Source organism: Lampetra fluviatilis, chromosome 1 (genome assembly GCF_964198595.1).
Source record: "Lampetra fluviatilis chromosome 1, kcLamFluv1.1, whole genome shotgun sequence".
Lineage (NCBI taxonomy): Eukaryota > Metazoa > Chordata > Hyperoartia > Petromyzontiformes > Petromyzontidae > Lampetra > Lampetra fluviatilis.
The window spans coordinates 12563767-12583030 of record NC_136275.1 but is presented as its reverse complement, the minus strand read 5'-3'; the positions used below and the strand labels follow the sequence as shown (position 1 = coordinate 12583030).

General features: G+C 46.8%; 2 protein-coding genes across 2 annotated transcripts in view; one reads left to right on the top strand and one right to left on the bottom strand.

Moving 5' to 3' along the window:
- LOC144936513 (collagen alpha-1(VI) chain-like) overlaps positions 1–19264 on the bottom strand; it is a 62264-nt gene that overhangs the window by 12865 nt on the left and 30135 nt on the right. The window contains exons 3-9 of the mRNA XM_078863659.1: positions 6642–6830; positions 4590–4748; positions 3964–4093; positions 3240–3440; positions 1467–1614; positions 586–696; positions 248–268 (exon numbers count right to left, since the gene is read on the bottom strand). Coding sequence (XP_078719785.1) covers positions 248–268; positions 586–696; positions 1467–1614; positions 3240–3440; positions 3964–4093; positions 4590–4716 — 738 coding nt within the window. The 5' untranslated portion in view covers positions 4717–4748; positions 6642–6830. The remainder of the gene's footprint in view (positions 1–247; positions 269–585; positions 697–1466; positions 1615–3239; positions 3441–3963; positions 4094–4589; positions 4749–6641; positions 6831–19264) is intronic.
- Positions 6871–19264, top strand: part of LOC144932423 (collagen alpha-3(VI) chain-like) — a 55762-nt gene continuing 43368 nt past the window's right edge. Inside the window, 11 exon segments of the mRNA XM_078856462.1 lie at positions 6871–7021; positions 10387–10474; positions 10744–11337; positions 11600–12205; positions 12579–13172; positions 13287–13660; positions 14248–14467; positions 14636–15220; positions 15602–15981; positions 16713–16926; positions 17109–17342. Of these exon segments, the coding sequence (XP_078712588.1) occupies positions 10393–10474; positions 10744–11337; positions 11600–12205; positions 12579–13172; positions 13287–13660; positions 14248–14467; positions 14636–15220; positions 15602–15981; positions 16713–16926; positions 17109–17342 (3883 nt within the window). The 5' untranslated portion in view covers positions 6871–7021; positions 10387–10392.

The window sequence follows — 19264 nt, the reverse complement described above, 5'->3', positions numbered from 1 at the left end:
ACAGAGCTCTCCCAAGTCCCATGACTATGGGATGCCAGTGATGGTCTCTGATGTGACCACACACTGGTTGTGCAGCAAGCCAGTGACACCCCACCAGCCACATTACATTGCACCGTGTTACAAGCACAGTAACAATGTCCAAGACTAATATTCAAAACACTATTATTAGAAATTATTATTGTTAACGCTTCATGCGTGCTATATTGGTTTGTTCATCAGTAGTTTTCAATTTTCGAAAAATACTTACGTGGTCTTTAACTTGTTTGTACTGCAAAAAGAAAATGGGGAAGTAGTGTTTAATTTCACCAATTCGCACACACACGTACTCGACACGGCCATGTATTACAAGTGACATTCAATCTCCTGTGTGACTACATATTGTATATCCAGGGCCAGTTAAAATACATTCAATTGAAAAAAATATATTTGAGTGAAAAACAATCATAAGTTGGTTCTAAATAAACTAAAACACCATGTATATTTCATGTTCAAAGTCTCTCAAAATGCTAATGGTGTATAATAAAACAAGGTCATCGCCCATCAGCATTCAGCAGGCCTGCCATGAGGACATCCAGGCGCACTTACGATAGTTTCCAAGATGTCTGTGATGACTTCGTTGTTTGCTATGTCGTTGTCAGTGGCTGAATAGTTTTTCCTGTAGTCTGGACCTGAAGCAATCAAAGCTAGGCGAGTTTCCTAAAGAGAACACACATCACACATAAACAACGTCACTTAATATCGAAGCCAAGTCACAATTTGATGTCTGGCTTCCACGTGGATATGTTGCCGTTTGTCAGAGACAGAGCGTATTTACATATGTCGCAAAATAAACACCATCGAAAATATGTCTGTGTTGTGATAATAAATTCACATTATGAGTCACAGGTGCCATGAAACATCGATGTTGTGAGATATATGCTGTGATAACCACTGATAGCATAACCACATTAGCCAGCCATACACTTTTCCTGGTGTAACTGACACAGTGAGAAAGAGTTTCAAACTTACATTAAGGGCCTTTGCACACTGCGCAAATCGTGGGGGTTATTTGACCATATTTAACCATGCTGAGCAGCATGGATTGGTGAAGGTGGGAAGCATATGGGAGCATACAAGTACAGTTTTCCAATGGATTTTCCTGCAGTGCTTCCCATAACATAGCGCTGTAGCTCCCTATGACAACCAGCTTGTGCATTGTTAGCGACTCATCCAAGCACTATCCAGGCCAAATCCTGCTTAGTTTCTGAGATCTGATGAGATTGAGCACATTTCAGCCGATATCATCATCGGTGAACTGAATTCAGTCTACGCACATATAAAGATGCAAATAAGTAGATAACCGTACACTCTATTTCCTTTGCCTTTACATCTTCTCATCTGTTTGGCCAAGCCCCCTAAACTTACTGAATTTCCCGACCAAACAGCACGGGAAATGCAGATGGCCCAGGAGCTGCCCTTGCACTCACCACGTGCTTGGGGGTCACGGCCACGGCGAAAAACTTGATGTCGAGCCCCTTGGCATTATCCACCACGTGGGTGAGGCCGCCACAGGGCTCATTGTATCCGTCTAGTGGGTGCCCGTCTGTCACAACGACGATGTACTTGTTGCTCCGCCTGCGATTTGGGGGCACACACCGTATTCCACTTCGCCAATGTGCTTTCGAAGAACTGAAGCTTGTGTGCGCAATTTTTTCAAAAGTAAAACTGAATGTGTGACCTTGCAAGATGGTAACTGCCCACGCTAGAGCTGGCGGAAGACTCTCTGCAAGAGGGAGTTCTAAAGAGAGTCCCTCTAGAGGGTATTTGGCAGACTCTTTTACACCGGCCAGATGTCTTGGAAGAGATGTCAGTACCCCACACTTACCACATTACATACGGCCTGCCGGTCAACTAAATGTGGTGTACCCATTTATACTTCTCGCTGGACAGAGACAGGGGCGATTTAAGAAACTTGTCGATTGTTTCAACTGCTGCGCCAGGAGATTGAACAGACGACCTCTGGTTTTCCAAGTCCAGTATGCTGACCATTACACCACAGCATTATTGTAAGATATTTTAACGGTTCAAACAGCATTGGAAATTATGGAAAGCAAGGCTATGTAAATGAAACTCAATTACATTACACAATGTTGAAGATATTTTAAGACACCAGGATTCACAGCACACGTAACCCTGTTCCACTGACACATTCACCTGTTGAGCTTCAACAAGAATCATGCTGAATAAATTTTTATCAGAAGTGCATATCTATATTTCGCTTAGTTTGAAATGCCAACTTTATGAAAAAAAATAGTATAGTAGTCTATTTTCAGGCTGTGCTTCAATCCTACTGTAGGATGTGAAACTTCTTTTAAATTGTCAAGTTTGTTCTGTGACTGCAGAGTCGTCATTATAATTGATCACATGCTGAGTGTAGTGGTGCACGAAAGCCACCATCTTGTGTGTGAGACACTCATCTCAGGACTACATTGTGGCATTAATTGTGAAAGGATGTACAGCAAGCAAGCTCTTGACTGTGCATACATTGCTTTATTTCAACCAGGTCTATCAGGGCCAGTGATATTTCCATACCGGGCACACCACCACATCCATAATGCCTTTCGCTTTGGGTGTGGCTACTCATCACGCCCACTCCATCCCGTCTACCAGAACATATTTACTGAGATTTTCAGCCCTGACTGTGCGTGATGTTGATTGCTCGATCGAATGTTTTGCTTTGCTCTCGGCACTCTGGTTTCCTCCCATGTACCACTTTGGGGGTCCCACTTTGTGGGAAAAGTCATTAGTGGTTGTTCTAGGAAATATCTGGCCTGCTATAGGAATGTAGACATTGGCTAAGTCATACACTACCACCGGATAAGGGCCATACACAAAAATCACTCCACGGTGGCGAAATATTAACTATCTTGCCTGGCATGCAAGGAGGTCGTGGGTTCAAACTTGACCCTGACACCTATATATTTGGAGTTTGGATGTCCCCCCCCCTCAAGTCAAGTGGATTTTACTCGGGTTCCTCCGTTTTTTTCCTCTATATTTAGAAAAATGCGCTTAGAGTATTTGGCTGCGATAAATTTCCACGTGATGAGCCACTTCGTCGAGCTATCATTTGTGGCCAGGTGGCTTCTGAAAAAGAACTATATAGCTCAGTGGGCCTTACCTGGTAAAATAAAAATCAGTTTAGTTTAAAGTTTAGATGTGGAACACTTTGATGCGTGAGTGTGAGAAGAACTGCAGCGCACCTCAACCGCAGCACCTCGATGGCTTCCTTGATGGCACAGTCGGTGTGGGTGCCACGGCCAATGTACTGGATGGCACTCACGTTCTTCTTCAGTTCGGCTCTCTTGAATGGCAATTCCACCATTGAACTGACCAACTTCACCTCGTCACTGTAGTGTAGCGCTCCAGCATTCCAAGTCAAGTTCCGATCGCACGGAAAGTACCTGTGACATGGAACCAGGAAGGCGGTGTCAAAATCAGAATCTATATTTATCCAGGAAAAAACCGATAAGCTATGAAGCTTTTCTCCACAGATGTCCAGTAGGGACGGGTCAATATGTGGACAAAACCCAACTGACAAGCTTGTGCACATGGCATAACCACATTAGCCAGCCATACACTTTTTACACAAAACGCCAGTGCCCTCATTTATACGTTATACACAAAGAAATAGCGCCCTCTATGCGCCAGGACCCTGAGTCCCAATAAATGCAGCAATGCAGTGTGATCAAGTGGCAAACTGAACGGTGTCATTATTCACTATCCAATCTGCATTTTCCCAAAGCCTGCAAAAGGAGGAGCTGTCTCATTGGAGGATGAATGCTTGGGGCACGAGCCATAGTAATTGTCTCAGATCTTAAAAGTCACTTTCCCAGAGGGTTTACAGTATGCGTTTTAGACCGTTCCATAAGACTTCACGATGTGATGATGAGTCGTGACCATATTATGTGACACTGGCATATGCACCTGGTGTTGAGTTTGTCAATGAACATGTTGGTAAAGTCCTTGATCTTGTCCACCACGGCTTCGTACGGCTTAATTCGCAGCGCCACACTCTCGGACGTGTCCAGCACAAAGTAGATATCGACCGGGCATTCTGCAGGCATTTGGTGGCACACACATTGGACGTGGGTGTCACAGCAAGAGAGTCTCAACCTCAAAATTAACAACTGCCCATTGTCCATCCTCCATCCACATTTACCAGTGCCCTCAATTCAGTCTAGGTAATGACAGCAAACATTGCGTGCATTTGTTCACCAATCGTTTCTTAAATTGGAGGACTGGAGTCCGAGACATCCTACTGTTAAGTTGAAGTCCACATCAATTGTATTTGCGCGTGTGAAACCTCAATACGTGGACCATGTATTATTGTCATCAACGTGACGTACACAGTATATACAACGTATAATTATCTATAACAAAACTGGATCGAGGCAATACAGAATCAGGATATGTATTTATGCTGCGGAATCCGATGACCTATAAAGCTCTTTTTCACATATGTTCAGTAAATACATGCAATGACGACGACCATTGTGAATACTGTAACGCTTTGGAGGAATTCATGTCTTTGTGAGTTGAGCGTATTTTACCTTCTACGTGCATAATGCTGCGAGGGCGAGTCTGGGCCACGGTGTCGTGGAGGAAGAAGGCGAGAAGGGGGAGGCAGATGAGGAGTAGGGCACGGGGCAGAGATGAGACGCGTCCTGGCCCCTCCATGATCAGCAGCAGAGGCTCCTACAGCTGTTGATCTGCACACGAGCACAGCAGTGAGCCACACGCACAGTGGTAAGCTGCACGTACGTGCACACACAGCAGTATGCTGCACACACACACAGTGGTAAGCTGCACACACACAGTGGTAAGTTGCACACACACACAGTGGTAAGCTACACACACACAGTGGTAAGCTGCACACACACACAGCAGTGGGCTGCTCACGCGTCACGATGTAGGGGGAGGTGAAGCTGCTGTGTTTAGAGAACAAACCCCCACCGCCACCCCAGCATCCCAAGCACCGGCCATTTGAGATTTCCGAGAGTCAACATCACCCAACAGCTGGCAACCATCAGCAGTACATAGCGCTCTTACAAAGATGCGATTGGTGGTGGTGGCACACGCAGACCATGATCTGCCGCTACAGAGTGGGTTCAAATATGAAAACCTGTACGGAACAAGACCGAACTGTTACCGGCGGGTGTCCAGCAGTGATGTGGACATTATTGATGTGAACAAAAGCCAACGCCTCCAAAGGCTACTGACTAGACCTGCGCAAAGGGGGGGGGGGCGTAGGGTAACCCGGTGATGGCTGTGGAGCGAACACGCTGCCGAGTTTGTCAACGACTGCCATGGCGAGCCTGACCTCTGTTTATGGACCCTAACGCAACACGAGAGGGCGTGGTGTGGCAAATACCCACGCGCGACCGCCTTTGTCTCCCCAGTGCTGATATTTACGCATCGCACCAGGTACTGTGCTCGTTTAAGATTGAAGAGTCATGAGCGGTTCAAATAATTGCTGTCATTTGTGTTGGTCATGAGCTCGAATCGAACTCGGGATGTCAGATATCCCACGTATAACCTTAACAGACTGTTGGGGCAAGTGCTGTTAGCGAGCACCACTGAAGGCCGGCACGACATACGAAGGGGGTGGGTGGCCAACACCACAAAGACAAAGACCCCCCGTATAGCCTGACCAGTGTGTTGGGGCAAGTGCTGTTAGCGAGCACCGAATGAAGGCCGGCACGACAAAGACAAAAAGACACAGTCATACACTTGATTTGAAGCTTTCGTGACTGCAGGAATCAATATTCTTTGGTTCTTTCGGTAAAGTCAAATGCAGAGGTATTTTCTTGCTGTGGGTGTCCCACCTGATGAGGATTGCTTGTGTTGCGATCGAAACGTGATTTGTTTCATTTTATTTCTACCTACGTGACTTTACCGAAAGAACCAGAGAGTATCGTCATACACTTCTCAATCCTGTAGCTCCGCGGCAGGGACTTGTTTGCTAAGCAAGACAAGGCTGAGAGTGGCTCACACGAGCTTCGCTCCACGGAGGGGACTCCCAACCCCTCCACGGAGGGGACTAACAACCCCTCCACGGAGGGGACTAACAACCCCTCCACGGAGGGGACTAACAACCCCTCCACGGAGGGGACTAACAACCCCTCCACGGAGGGGACTAACAACCCCTCCACGGAGGGGACTAACAACCCCTCCACGGAGGGGACTCAAAATCTCAGAGCAGGCGATGAAGGCGCGGCGCATGAATGTCGTGGAGTAAAGTTGGTGAGCATAAACTTGCTGCGTGCGATCATCAAGCGCGTAAACGCACAAAAGCTTACAATGCACCGAAATAATACTGCTACCGTACTCACAATGATGTATTATTAACACAGATATAAATCGAGTTGTCAAACGATAAATACGAACAGAGCAACGGCGAAAATGACCACCGCGTCCAAGAACGCACCGTGACTCTCCGATGCGTTAACGCGCAACGCGCCCAGGGGATGCAAGTGTTCAATTAGCAAGAGGGTGCAAGCAAGTGCCTAGGGTGCTGGTGGTGGCGGTGGTGATGATGATGATGCTGGACGCGTGTGGTGTGATGGTGAAGCAAGGCTGGCCGCGCGCACGGAGCTGCTCACCTTGAGATGCCGGTCGTCAGGTCTTCGGGTCCTCAGGTCTGGGATCTTGCGCTGAGGCTGACCGAGACGGGGGGCGGGGTTGGCGGGGGGAGGAGGAGGTGGTGGAGGGGCGTCTGCGCTCTATCTTCTGGCGTCGTTCCCGGCACGATCCCTCCTCTCTCGTCGTCCTCGGCAATAGGTCGGTCCGCACTGAGTGACAGCGGGGCGGAGCGTTGCTCAGCCGATCGGCATTTCACCTTCAAAACGTGCCGAGAGCCTAGGTGGGCTGGGGGTTCAGTGCGGAGACGGTGCATGTGGTGTGGCGCGGCGGAGTAGCACTTTCCCCCCCGCTTGTCACAGTCTTCGGCAGCCGCGTCGACTCAACGCGAGCACATATTCAAGTGAGTTTATGCTTTGACTCCTCATTGTTGCTGTTCATGTTTAGCAGTCAGTATTCCATGCTCGTTGAGCATCATTGATATATCCGGCGGGTATCGCACACGCGGAATGACGTGGGTTTGACTAAACATTTGGAATTTATTTTTAAAATAAACAATGCCCCTTGATGCGGCGTTTGTGCGAGGCGGTTGTTGATTGATGGTGAATTTGCAAATTCTTCTTCGTTAAGACTTGATGAGCACGAGCTGACAAAAGGCGAACACATTTTTTTGCATTTCAATGACTTTATTGTTCGATGCGGGAAGAAAGGTTAAATGAATGTGAATGCGTATTTTATATAAATGTTGGCCAAGACGTTGCACATGTTCTACAGGTTCGGCAAACTTTACAATGACCTTAATTTTGGAGCTTTACAATGACCGTTAACGTTTTTCGATATTTGTAAAGCAATTGAAGATATCTCTTCATGAACTGCCTGGCTATAAACCTGAGCATTGTGTGCACAGTAGGGGGTGATTGATGCATGCCATCTGGGGATCCAAATAGTGCCACAGCGGCCCTGTCGCGTCCCCGCTTCGACCCGCGTGTTCCATGACGGTGCCTGCAGCCCCGTGCTCTTAGCATCACGCGCAGAACGCCTCTCTGAACCGGCTCGCATGGCCATTGTGCTCCTTCACTCAACGCCACGATGGAGCGAGTGAACGCGCTGCTGAGACGCGCTACGTTCGCTGCTCGGGCATCAGGCATTAATTGGCTTTGCCGCCACCCTCTGCAGACATCCCCGATGGCACGCACCAACATCTTGAGTTAGTATAACCTAACCTTAATCCCAAACGCAGTCAAAGTGTCTGTACGACATAGTTGGGCAGTGCTAATCAATTCCGCATTCCACATTAAATACTCAAGTCAGATTTTACATGTAGAAATGATCGCCCCCACCCCTATATTGCCAGACTAATGCCCGTTTTCAGGCCAGGTCCTGAATTACCTTGTGCTCACAGGGACAGCTGGTACTAGCGGTGCCCTCTCAAATGTTAAGAGTGAGAAGTGAGGTAGAGCACACTTAGACGTCCCGGGGCATAGGGCGCTATATCAAAATCAAATCATGATCGTTACCGCGGTGCGTGCAGATCGAAGTGGGCGCTCTAGCTCCCTGTAAGCTTTGCACGCCAACCCTATTGTACGTGGCCCGAAGCGTGTGCTGTTTTAGATACTGAGGTGCAACGATACATCATGAGTGTTTATGTGGTGTACGCAGCTTTGTTTTGTATGAGATTCCTTTGTTCCATAAGTTCGAGGAAAATAACATTTTAATAAATTAAAATGAGAAATGATCGTTGCACTGCATGTTGGAGCAGCATATACCACAACATGACTCGGATCCTCAAAAGTGTAAAATTTTGCGTAACAAGTTAGTAATGCAGTAGCAGCATTTTGACATTAATTCAGACGAAGCAGGTGGCTACTGGGCATGCGGAGCTTTCTAAAGTCTGTGGTGGGGACTCAGAAACGCAGAGATAAACCAATCGAGTTATGTGCTCTGCAAGTTGCCTGGCCCATGTGCCCAGTGCAAGCCTGCCATGTGTTTTTTGTTTAGGGACTTTATTGAAATCCAGCTGGTAGCAAGAGACGTTGGCGGTCAACACTAGCAGACACTGACGGCCGCTTTGAGAAATGTTGTAAATGCAGTCCTTAGGAGTGCATGGATGCCTTCATTTCACATTTCAGTCGGTGCCAGTTCAGCTCCACGTTTTAATCGATGTAAGGTGTACAGCAGCATATGAAACCTACGCAGCAACACACTCAACGGGGCATAATATTGACACTTAGAAAAGGCTCACTGAGTCTCAAGACCTCTTCAGGAAGGTCCGCAAATTGCTTGTTTGACTAATTTACATTCTGTAATGGGTGATTTGCACAAAGCAGAAATCCAGAAGCTAGAGGAGACCCAAATATATAAGGGGACAACTCTTAAAAATAGTGCAGACAAATTCATAGACCCACTTGCTGTACTGCCATCTCCTGGCCACTTTGTATCCCAGTGCATTTGGGAATTTCACACATGTACATGCTCTACCAACTCTTGCGTCCAAAGTGTAGGATTGCAGGTGTGCGCTATCATGCGGTGTATTTCACGACAATGTGGAGTCTCTGTACACATTTACTTTTGTCGCATGGAGTTTACGTTAATTTGAAAACCGCTGACCTAGAAATGTAATGGAAAATATGACTCCGGAAAGAATGTACCACAGCCTCTGTCTGGAAAAGTTTAGAGAGCAGATGAGAAAGAGGCTCCTGTCTGCTACAGCAGCATTCCATCGGCCACAAGGGAACACTTATTTAAAAAAAGGCAAAACGAACAACGCTATGAAACAATCATTAATCACTTTAAAATGTTATCCCCTTATACATTTGTATATTGCTACACACGAATGATATGATTCTGCTTTCACTTTTTGGAAGGTATCTAGTTATAACCTCTTCCAAGATGTCTGGTGAGTGTGGAAGTGTAGACCAAAATGTACTCTCGAGGTGCTCTCTAGAGCTCCATTTGAGTCCCTTCTGCCAACAGTTGAATGAGAACGCAATTTCAGTGTTGCACTTTATAGTTATAAAGTTATCTTGAGGAATTCTGAATAAATCCAATGATAATCCGTCTGACGACCAGAACACCGGTTGGAATGGCTCAGAGATGGTGGCACATGCCTGTAATCCAGCACTGTGGAGTTAGCGAGGGTTGGTCGATTTCACTCTTGTTGTGAAACTCCCTTCCCGTGAGCGTCGAGGTCCCATACTCTGGCTTGCCAGGAGAATTCGATACTGTACATCAAGAATGTGGACTCCACCTTTTTCGTCTGTATGGGATACAGTGTTTCCACCTGGCACATGTTGTGTTTTCTCCGGGTGCTTCGGTTTCCTCCCACTTGTAAACACTCATTAATTGGCCAATAAAATGTTTATATAGAGGACCGCAGAGTTTGGGCAATTGTTAGCACTGAATATCCTGTGGCTGCCTTCCTGCTTGTCTGCGATTCCTCGCACCTCGCTGGATTCACAGTGCAGAAACCATTGTGCCACATAATAATGGTCTCTTTAATATATCTATCTAACACAGCCTCACTGAGTCTTAAGACTTTTTCAGGAGGGTCCTGTATTGGAATGGTAGGGTAATTCAAAATTCCCTTTTTAAAGGCTCTCCGGCATAATGATAATGAAGCTGTTTAACGTACTGTATTTCTAAAAATGCATCTACATCCATGGTCTGACATATTAAATATGAGATTCATTAAGAAACATTGTACCTTCCCATTGCTGGTGCTGTCTGAGGAATGCATTAACTGTGAATATTGTTTTTCCACTCCCGTAGTACAAAATGGGAGTCCATCCAAGACTACTGCTGTGTGTGTTGCTCACAGCACTGGTCGGCTCCTGGCCCACTGCAGCTCAAAAAACGGGTAAAAAGATGACATAACCATTTAAAAAACCAGTGCCTACGACTATTTTATCTCAACCAGCATTGCATGGGTTTTGTTTGCCATGTATAGTTTTCACCGTAAACTAATAACAATAAACTAATTTACAAACTGTACAAGAAGTAGCATTATAAATAACTTTAATTTACCAATTCGCACTTCAGTAGTTTTATTGTGGTTGTACATGCATATAATTGTAGTGATTTAACAATAATTTTACACACAATTGTTACGCTACTGTTTGTTTACAGATTGCAGCAAGGCTAGTGTGGCTGACATCGTGTTTCTGATCGATGGCTCCTGGAGCATTGGAAACATCAACTTCCAGCAGATGAGATCATTCCTCTACACACTGGTGGAGGGACTGGACGTTGCCCCAGACAAAGTCCGAGTTGGTATGGCCCAGTACAGTGGTGATGCCCGCACAGAATTTCTGATGAACACCTACGCTGACAAGGCAAGCCTCCTGAATTACCTCAAGACCCTGCCATACAAGGGGGGAAACACCAAGACGGGCCTGGGCATTGAGTTCCTCATGCAAAATCATCTGACAGAGGTAGCCGGGAGCAGGAGCGCCCAGAATGTGCCCCAGGTGGTCATCATCATCACGGATGGAAAGTCTCAGGATGACGTAGCTGGGCCTGCAGAGAGGATGAGGAACATGGGCGCCTCTGTCTATGCCATCGGCATCAAGGATGCAGACATCAGCGAGCTGGGACAAATGGCCAGCAGCCCCGCCAGCAAATTCGTCTACAACGTGGACGACTTCAGCGCTCTGGCCGGTATATCGGAGCAGATCTTGCAGACTGTGTGCGTCACCGTCGAGGAGATTACCACACAACTTGGTGAGTTGTTTTCTACCGCGTTACCAAGATAAATAAAGAGTACAGATGGCAGCATCTATTCAGTTTCATTCAGTGTGTCTCTTATGGATTTTTCCCCTCAAAGTTACCTTATATATACACATATAACTTCATGTTTTGATGTATATATGATAAAAACGTATAATTTTGTGCAATGCTATGTTGAAAATAGTATGAGTTCATGGACTGGTTATCTCCTTCTCTTTGGTCATTGCCATGCTTGCCCATTTCCTCCCTATTGCAGTGATCGACACACAGACAAAGTACGCAGACATCGTATTCCTCGTGGACGGGTCGGACAAGGTCGGTGGGAAAAACTTTGCAGAATTCAGAAACTTCATATCCAAATTTGTCGATTCACTAGACGTAGGAGAGGACAAAATTCGTATTGGAATCGCCCAGTACAGCGATGATAGTGAGGACGGTTTCCTGCTAAAGAGCCACAGCACCAAAAAGCAGGTCATCAAAGCCATCAAGAAAATTCAGTTCAAAGGGGGTGACGCCTACACAGGAAATGGCCTGCAGCAACTCTTGGAGAGCCAATTCACAGCAGAAGCTGGCAGTCGGAAGGATCTCGGGTACCCACAGGTAGCCATACTGCTCACGGGCAGCTTGTCGGAGGACGAGGTGGAGCAGAGTGGGAAGGAGCTGCGTCAGAGCGGTGTGCGCGTCTACGCAGTGGGAGTGGACCAGGCCGACGCCACTGAGCTCGAGCAGGTCGGTAGCGAACCGACTGAGGAGCACGTCTTCTATGTCAGCAACTACGGTGGGCTCGGCGGCCTTCAGAGCAGGATGAGTCTAAGCCTCGCCACGTTGCTCGGAAGTGCCACGGCAGAGGAAGACGGGGGAGGTGAGAGAAGGGCCCACGCCACCATGGCTTCTACGTTTAAGCTCCACACGTGTAAAGCCACATGGGTCTCAAATAATTATTGGGATTTCAAGGCAATTGGGCATGTCAGAAAATTGGCAATGATATAATGTCATCATAACTTGACTTTAGTAATAACTTTCTTTTTAACAGTGACAGTGGTGTTGCTTTGTTAGTTTGTGTTAAATAAAAAATAGTTTATGGTTGAATTACACAAACAGTGGTCTGGACAACATTTGTTGGAGCACTAGTCAACTATGATTTTATGAAAACTAATGAGCATGGCACTATGTAATGCATTTATGTACATATTAAATTAAATCTAAGCGCTGCTTAATTGTATCTATTTTTTCAGCTTGCAGCAAGGCAAGTGTGGCTGACATCGTGTTCCTAATCGATGGCTCCTGGAGCATTGGAAACATCAACTTCCAGCAGATGAGATCATTCCTCTACACACTGGTGGAGGGACTGGACGTTGCCCCAGACAAAGTCCGAGTTGGTATGGCCCAGTACAGCGGTGATGCCCGCACAGAATTTTTGATGAACACCTACGCTGACAAGGCAAGCCTCCTGAATTACCTCAAGACCCTGCCATACAAGGGGGGAAACACCAAGACGGGCCTGGGCATCGAGTTCCTCATGCAGAATCATCTGACAGAGGCTGCCGGGAGCAGGAGGGCCCAGAATGTGCCCCAGGTGGTCATTATCATCACGGATGGAAAGTCTCAGGATGACGTGGCTGGGCCTGCAGAGAGGATGAGGAACATGGGCGCCTCTGTCTATGCCATCGGCATAAAGGATGCAGACATCAGTGAGCTGGGACAAATGGCCAGCAGCCCCGCCAGCAAATTCGTCTACAATGTGGACGACTTCAGCGCTCTGGCTGGTATATCGGACCAAATCTTGCAGACCGTGTGTGTCACCGTCGAGGAGATTGTGACAGAAATCAGTGAGTGTTCATTCTATTGAAATAATTTTACCACCATTTATTTCCTCATATAAAACATACACTTTTTAAAACTAATAAGCTGTATAATATAACCATATTTGGTTTATTTTCCAGGAAAGCCCAAATTTGCTGACATTGTTTTCATCATGGATGGATCGGACAACGTTGGAAAAGCAGGCTTTGAGGACATGCGCAAGGTTGTCTATAGAATTGCCAGCATCCTAGACGTAGCTCCAGACCAAAATCGGATCGGAGTGGTGCAGTACAACGATAATGGACATGCAGAATTTCTGCTCAACACTCACAGCAGCAAGGAGGACGTCCTCAAGAACATCCGGCAGTTCAGGTTTAGGGGGGGCATTGCTAACACTGGAGCTGGGATACGTTTTGCAGAGGAGAGGCTTTTCACAGAGCAAGCTGGCAGTCGTAAAGCCGAGGGTTTTGCTCAGATTGCCGTTCTTCTAACTGGGAGTGCATCTCAAGATGAGGTGGGTCAGTACGCGTGCATGGAGGAGTAGAGAGGCGAGTAGGAGGTTGAAAGTGGCATTGATAACCAATATTACTAAAAGGCAAATAATTTTTATCACATTCATCTTAAGCGAAATACTTAACTTGTTAATCTTTCACTTGTTAATAGTGATAGTCAAGTGTGCTTACCAATACACAACAACAGCATATGTGGTTCGATTTCCCAGCGCGGTGATTGAAACAATGGGCACGTTCATTAAATCCCCCGACGCCACTCTTCACCCAACATTATAAATATGTACACCCACAGTTATAAATGTGTATATATAATTATAAATGTGTACACCCACAGACCGTCTCTTGGCAAGTTGTGTGTGGGTAAGACTTGGGTACTCCCACATCTTCAAAGACGTCTTGTCAGCCTGGAAGATTAGGCCGAAATAACCTCTACAGTGGTTCTATAGAGCTTCGTCCAGTGGAGACCCTTCCTCCAGTAATGGTGTGGCAAAGTAAATTCAAGGGCCCCACCCTAACCTTCCCTGTTTTCAATTGGGATGACTGTGGCATGGGGGCTGATAGGATGTGTGTGCTCGTGGGTGCCATGCAGGTGGAGCGCCGTGCAAAGGCACTCAAAGACTCAGGAGTGACTGTATTTGCACTGGGAGCCAACAAAGCCAACCTTAATGAGCTGAACCTGATTGGAAGTGACCCTTCCGCCAACTTCGTCTTCTACCAGCGGAACTTCCGTGGATTTCTCTCATCTCTTGCACGGATCCTGCAGAGCTTCCTAGGTTTAATTCAGATCAATATTGAAGTCATCGAAGGAGGTATGCTACACTTCTGCTGACAGGCGTCATGCCTCAATGATTGCATTGTCAGCAGCTGCTTCTCGTGCTTTGTAAGCCACTCACATCAAACATTGTTAGATTGTTCGTTAATGGTGACGGAGGTGAAAATATTGCCGATTTTACAATTTCCTTTCTTCGCCCCAGCAGAGAGATACGCCGACATCGTGTTCCTTTTGGATGACACGGACAATGTTGGTAGCACTAATTTCGAGGAACTGCGCAAGCTGGTCATCATGCTTACCGAGGGCTTGAATGTTGGAAAAGACAAGGTGCGCATCGGCATGGCCCAGTACGGAAGACAGCCATCCACAACTTTTTTCCTGAACGCGCATGACACCAAGGAAGAAGTCGCGGCTGGCATGCGCAGCGCCGTTTTCCGCGGAGGGCCTCGTGCAAACACGGGCTCGGGGATGCGCTTCTTGCAGGAGAACCACTTTGTAGAGCAGGCTGGCAGCCGCGTCCGCCAGGGCTTCCCGCAGATTGCCGTGCTGCTCACGGGTAGTGCCTCGCAGGACAATGCCTCTATGGGGGCCGAGGCAATCAAGGGGGCTGGCGGAACAGTGTTCGCCATTGGGGCCAACCGGGCCCGCCTCGCTGAGCTCAACAGGGTGGCCAGTAGCCCCCCGGAAAATCACGCGTTCTACGTGAACAACTTCGGGGACCTTAGTGGCCTCTACACACAGCTCATGGGAGGCTTCACCACCTTGTTGCGGAGAGATGAGGAGGAAGAGGGTTGGTATTTTGTTTAGTTTCCTATTTGCATGAATAAGTAAAGCTGAATACAGGTATTTTTTTTCTTTATTCCTGGTATCTTTCCACTCATGTGGGGTCTGCCTTCCTGATACCTTTTTTCCACTCTTTACCATGCTGGGCCATCTCCAATCCTGGATCAACACTTCTAACTACCTCTCTCAAGGCCTGCCTCTCAGTCTTTGTCCTGGTGCTGCCACGTTCGTGACCTTTCTTCCGATTGTGGTGCTCTCTTCTTACGACACGTCCCAGCCACGCAAATGTTTGTGAAATATGATATACTTTTTGCAATCGTATAGAGACAGCTTCTCCATGGCATCTTGAGGCTTCGCTGAGCCCGCTTGTGCGTTTGGTGGAACACAGAAGTGGAGAAGCCGTACGCAGACGTCGTGTTCCTGCTGGACAGCTCGGACGCAGTCGGGCGCAAGAACTTCGAGGGGATGAAGACGTTCGTAGGGCAGATCGTGGAATACCTGGACGTCGACGCCAGCAAGGTCCGCGTGGGCCTGGCGCAGTACAGCGATGCCCCCCGCAACGAGTTTTTCCTGAATACACATGGCAGCAAACCCGACGTGCAGGCAGCCATCCAGCTGGCGCACTTCACTGGTGGTCGAGGTGCCAACACGGGCGAGGCCGTGCGCTCCCTTCTGCAGAATCACTTCACGGCACAAGCTGGCAGCCGGAAGGACGAGGGCTACACGCAGATCGCTGTCATCCTGACGGGCAGCGACTCACAGGATGTGGTGTGTACCATTGTTGCTGTTGTTGTCGGTTGTTATTACTGTTGACACACACATACGTGTATAAAGGTCTGAAAATGTGCCAGTGTCTGTCGCGTTCAATATAAAACAGAATTGGACTCATATCGTGAAATGTGTGCTCACTGGGACTCGTTAGTGTGGCAGCTTCTTGATGGTTGCGGGGAAGGTTAAAGGATTGAATCGAATACTTTTTTTTATTAATAATGGAACAGGCGATTTATTTAAGCGCATGAACCATCGTATTACACTCAGGTCCCTCCCTATATATACATACAGACATACACTGCACTACCAGGACCTGGAAGAATACACGTAGGCAGTGCTGCTCTATCAGGCCGGTGGCTGCATGACCATCATCCTGAATCATGCTTGATTCTCATGTGTCGTGGTTGACAAATGATTCAAAATCGAGTGTCTGATTTGCCATTCTGCTACGCTAGAATGAAGATCAGGTTTAAAGACTCTAAAATTGGTTCGTTGACGTTCGACCTTTTAGAAATAGAAATGCTTGCATGGAGATGCTTGCAGTTAGTATTTTTTAAACATTGCACTTAAGCCCTTTGCATCATTAGGCTCGCGAAAAATTAATAATCATTACTGTCGCAGATGCATCACACCTATCAAGGACGAGTAGATGACACCTTGTGTCACCAAAGCTGCACCCTGGGACAATCTTGCTCAAGGTTTTTGCTCTGTCTACACCCCTTGGACAGGTGGAGCAGCATGCAGCAGCCCTGAAGCAGGAGGGAGTGAAGGTGTTTGCGCTAGGAGCCGAACAGGCCCGGCTTCCTCAGCTCAATGCCCTCGGCAGCCTCCCTTCGGAGCAGCACGTCCTCTATGCGCCCAACTTCAAAAAACTCTTCAGCTCATTCGACCGCTTCCTGCAGTACCTCCGGCTCAAAATACACACTGGCATCTTAGCTGGAGGCAAGTGTTGAATGAACCAAGTGTCTGGAATAAACAATGTGAAGCACGTGCTCGATGCAATCATTTTTAAACACCTACAGAACAGCACAGACAGATCATTGGAGGGCTGATCGTAGCGTTACAAAGTGTCATTGCGATTTACTGGGGTGTTAAGGGGCCCATGCCGTGTATCTCTCCCACAGAAGGGTACGCGGATGTGGTCTTTCTGGTGGATGGCTCGGATGCGGTGGGCCATGATAACTTCCGACATTCATTGGGGCTGGTGAGCCGCGTGGTGGATGCACTGGATGTGGACAAGGACCGCATCCGCATCGGCCTGGCTCAGTACAGCGGGGATCCCCGCGCAGAGTTCTTCCTCAGCACACATGCCGCCAAGAAGGACGTCACCGATGCTATCCGTGGAATCCGCTTTAAAGGCAATGGCTCTTCATGACCATCTCTTTATTTGCAGAAATATGTCGCCATGATGTAGTCTTTCTGTTTGTAATATTTGTCGTGGATCACAGGTAATTGCACGAGATGCTTAAAATCTAAACGTAACAATAACATGGACATCTAACAGTAAGTATCCAGGCAAAATGTCTTCCTACTCTTTGGGTCTTTTGGTAAAGTCACGTAGATAGAAAAATAATACAAAATCACGACGTTTCGATCGCAACACAAGCAATCGTCTTCAGGTGAAATAATACAGTGAGAGAGCTGCTGAAGCAGGATGTTATATAGGCCTGAGATAGGTGCAACCCAAGGGTACCCAATGGGTTCTCCCTTATCTCCAGTGGTAGCCAATGTTTTCATGGAAAAATTTGAGACAGATGCCATCCAGGCATCCATCCTACGTCCATCCTTGTGGAAGAGATACGTAGATGACACGTTCGTCATCTGGCCACATGGCCTGCCAGCATTGAACCAATTCTTCAACCACATCAATTCCATACACCTGGCCATCAAATTCACCATGGAGGTGGAAAAGAATGGCAAGTTACCATTCTTGGATGTTTTAATCGAAAAGAGACCAGATGGCTTATTGGAAAGCCACCCACACGGATGCCTATCTAAAACCTGACTCCCACCACCATCCAGCCCAGAAACATTCCCTCATTAAAATTCTACACCATAGGGCTCGTTGCATTTCCAACCATCACTACCTAGCCAGTGAACTGGAGCATGTACACCAAGCCCTCAAGATGAATGGATATTCGGACTGCACAATCCATAAAGTTGTCACCCCAATCAAAACCATCACCTTGCCATACATAGGAGGGGTCACCAAAAATATTTCCAAAATCATGAGCAAACACAAGATCCAGGTTCGATTCAACACAGTACATAAAATTCATGATCTGATCCCATCTGTGAAGGATGTGATCCCTGACATGCAATACCCCGGTGTCTACAAACGAAGTTGTGTCTGCGGCAGTAGTTACATTGGGGAAACTAAGCGACATGTCTCAGACCGTGTTCGTGAACACAAGGCAGAACTGAAACACGGTAGGACAAATACCTCGGCCATGGCTGATCATTGTTTTAACGCTGTGGGCTCACACGAAATAGATTTCGATTTAAAGCTTTCGTGACTGCAGGGATTCATCTTCTTGGTTCTTTCGGTAAAGTCACGTAGAAGGGAAGTAATAAGATAATAAAAATAAAACATAATAAAATGAAATAATTCTCACGACGTTTCGGCTACAACGCAAGCAGCCGTCTTCAGGTGAAGAATGAGACACTACCAAGCTAGGAGCTTATATATAAACTTATATAAACTGGGTTGGAGGTGTAAGAGCGCCTTAACAAAAATAATGTGCATATGAAGAGGAATTTAGCATATTCATGGAAAATGCGTAGGAGGTGGGCGGGGGGGGTTTCAAAGTCTTCTCCAAGACAGAGGTTCTCTGCAAGCCATCTGGCTATCATGAGAGATTCGTTCATGAGGCGATCCACATATACAAACACAGAGACAATTTTAACCGAGAAGATGGATTCTGGCTTAGCAATCATTGGAAGGACGTAATAAACCATTTCGATACACATTAGGGTGGGTAGAATAATACATAGTGTTATGTTGAAATGTATCAGGTATAGGGTGGTTTATAGTAATACAGTATATAATTTAATGTTGGGTTTATATATGGCAGTATATAGTACGGTATATGCTCGTGTGATGTAAGAGAATAAAGTTTAGATGGAAGCATATTATATAATTTTTACGACGTAGAATTGTAATGTATTACTTGCTGTTAGTAACTCAGCTTATTGTAGAGTATAGTAAGTATACTGATGGTGCTATGCAGTTTATACTTTCGTTTTTTATGTAGTTTATACTTTAGTTTTCTACGTGGTT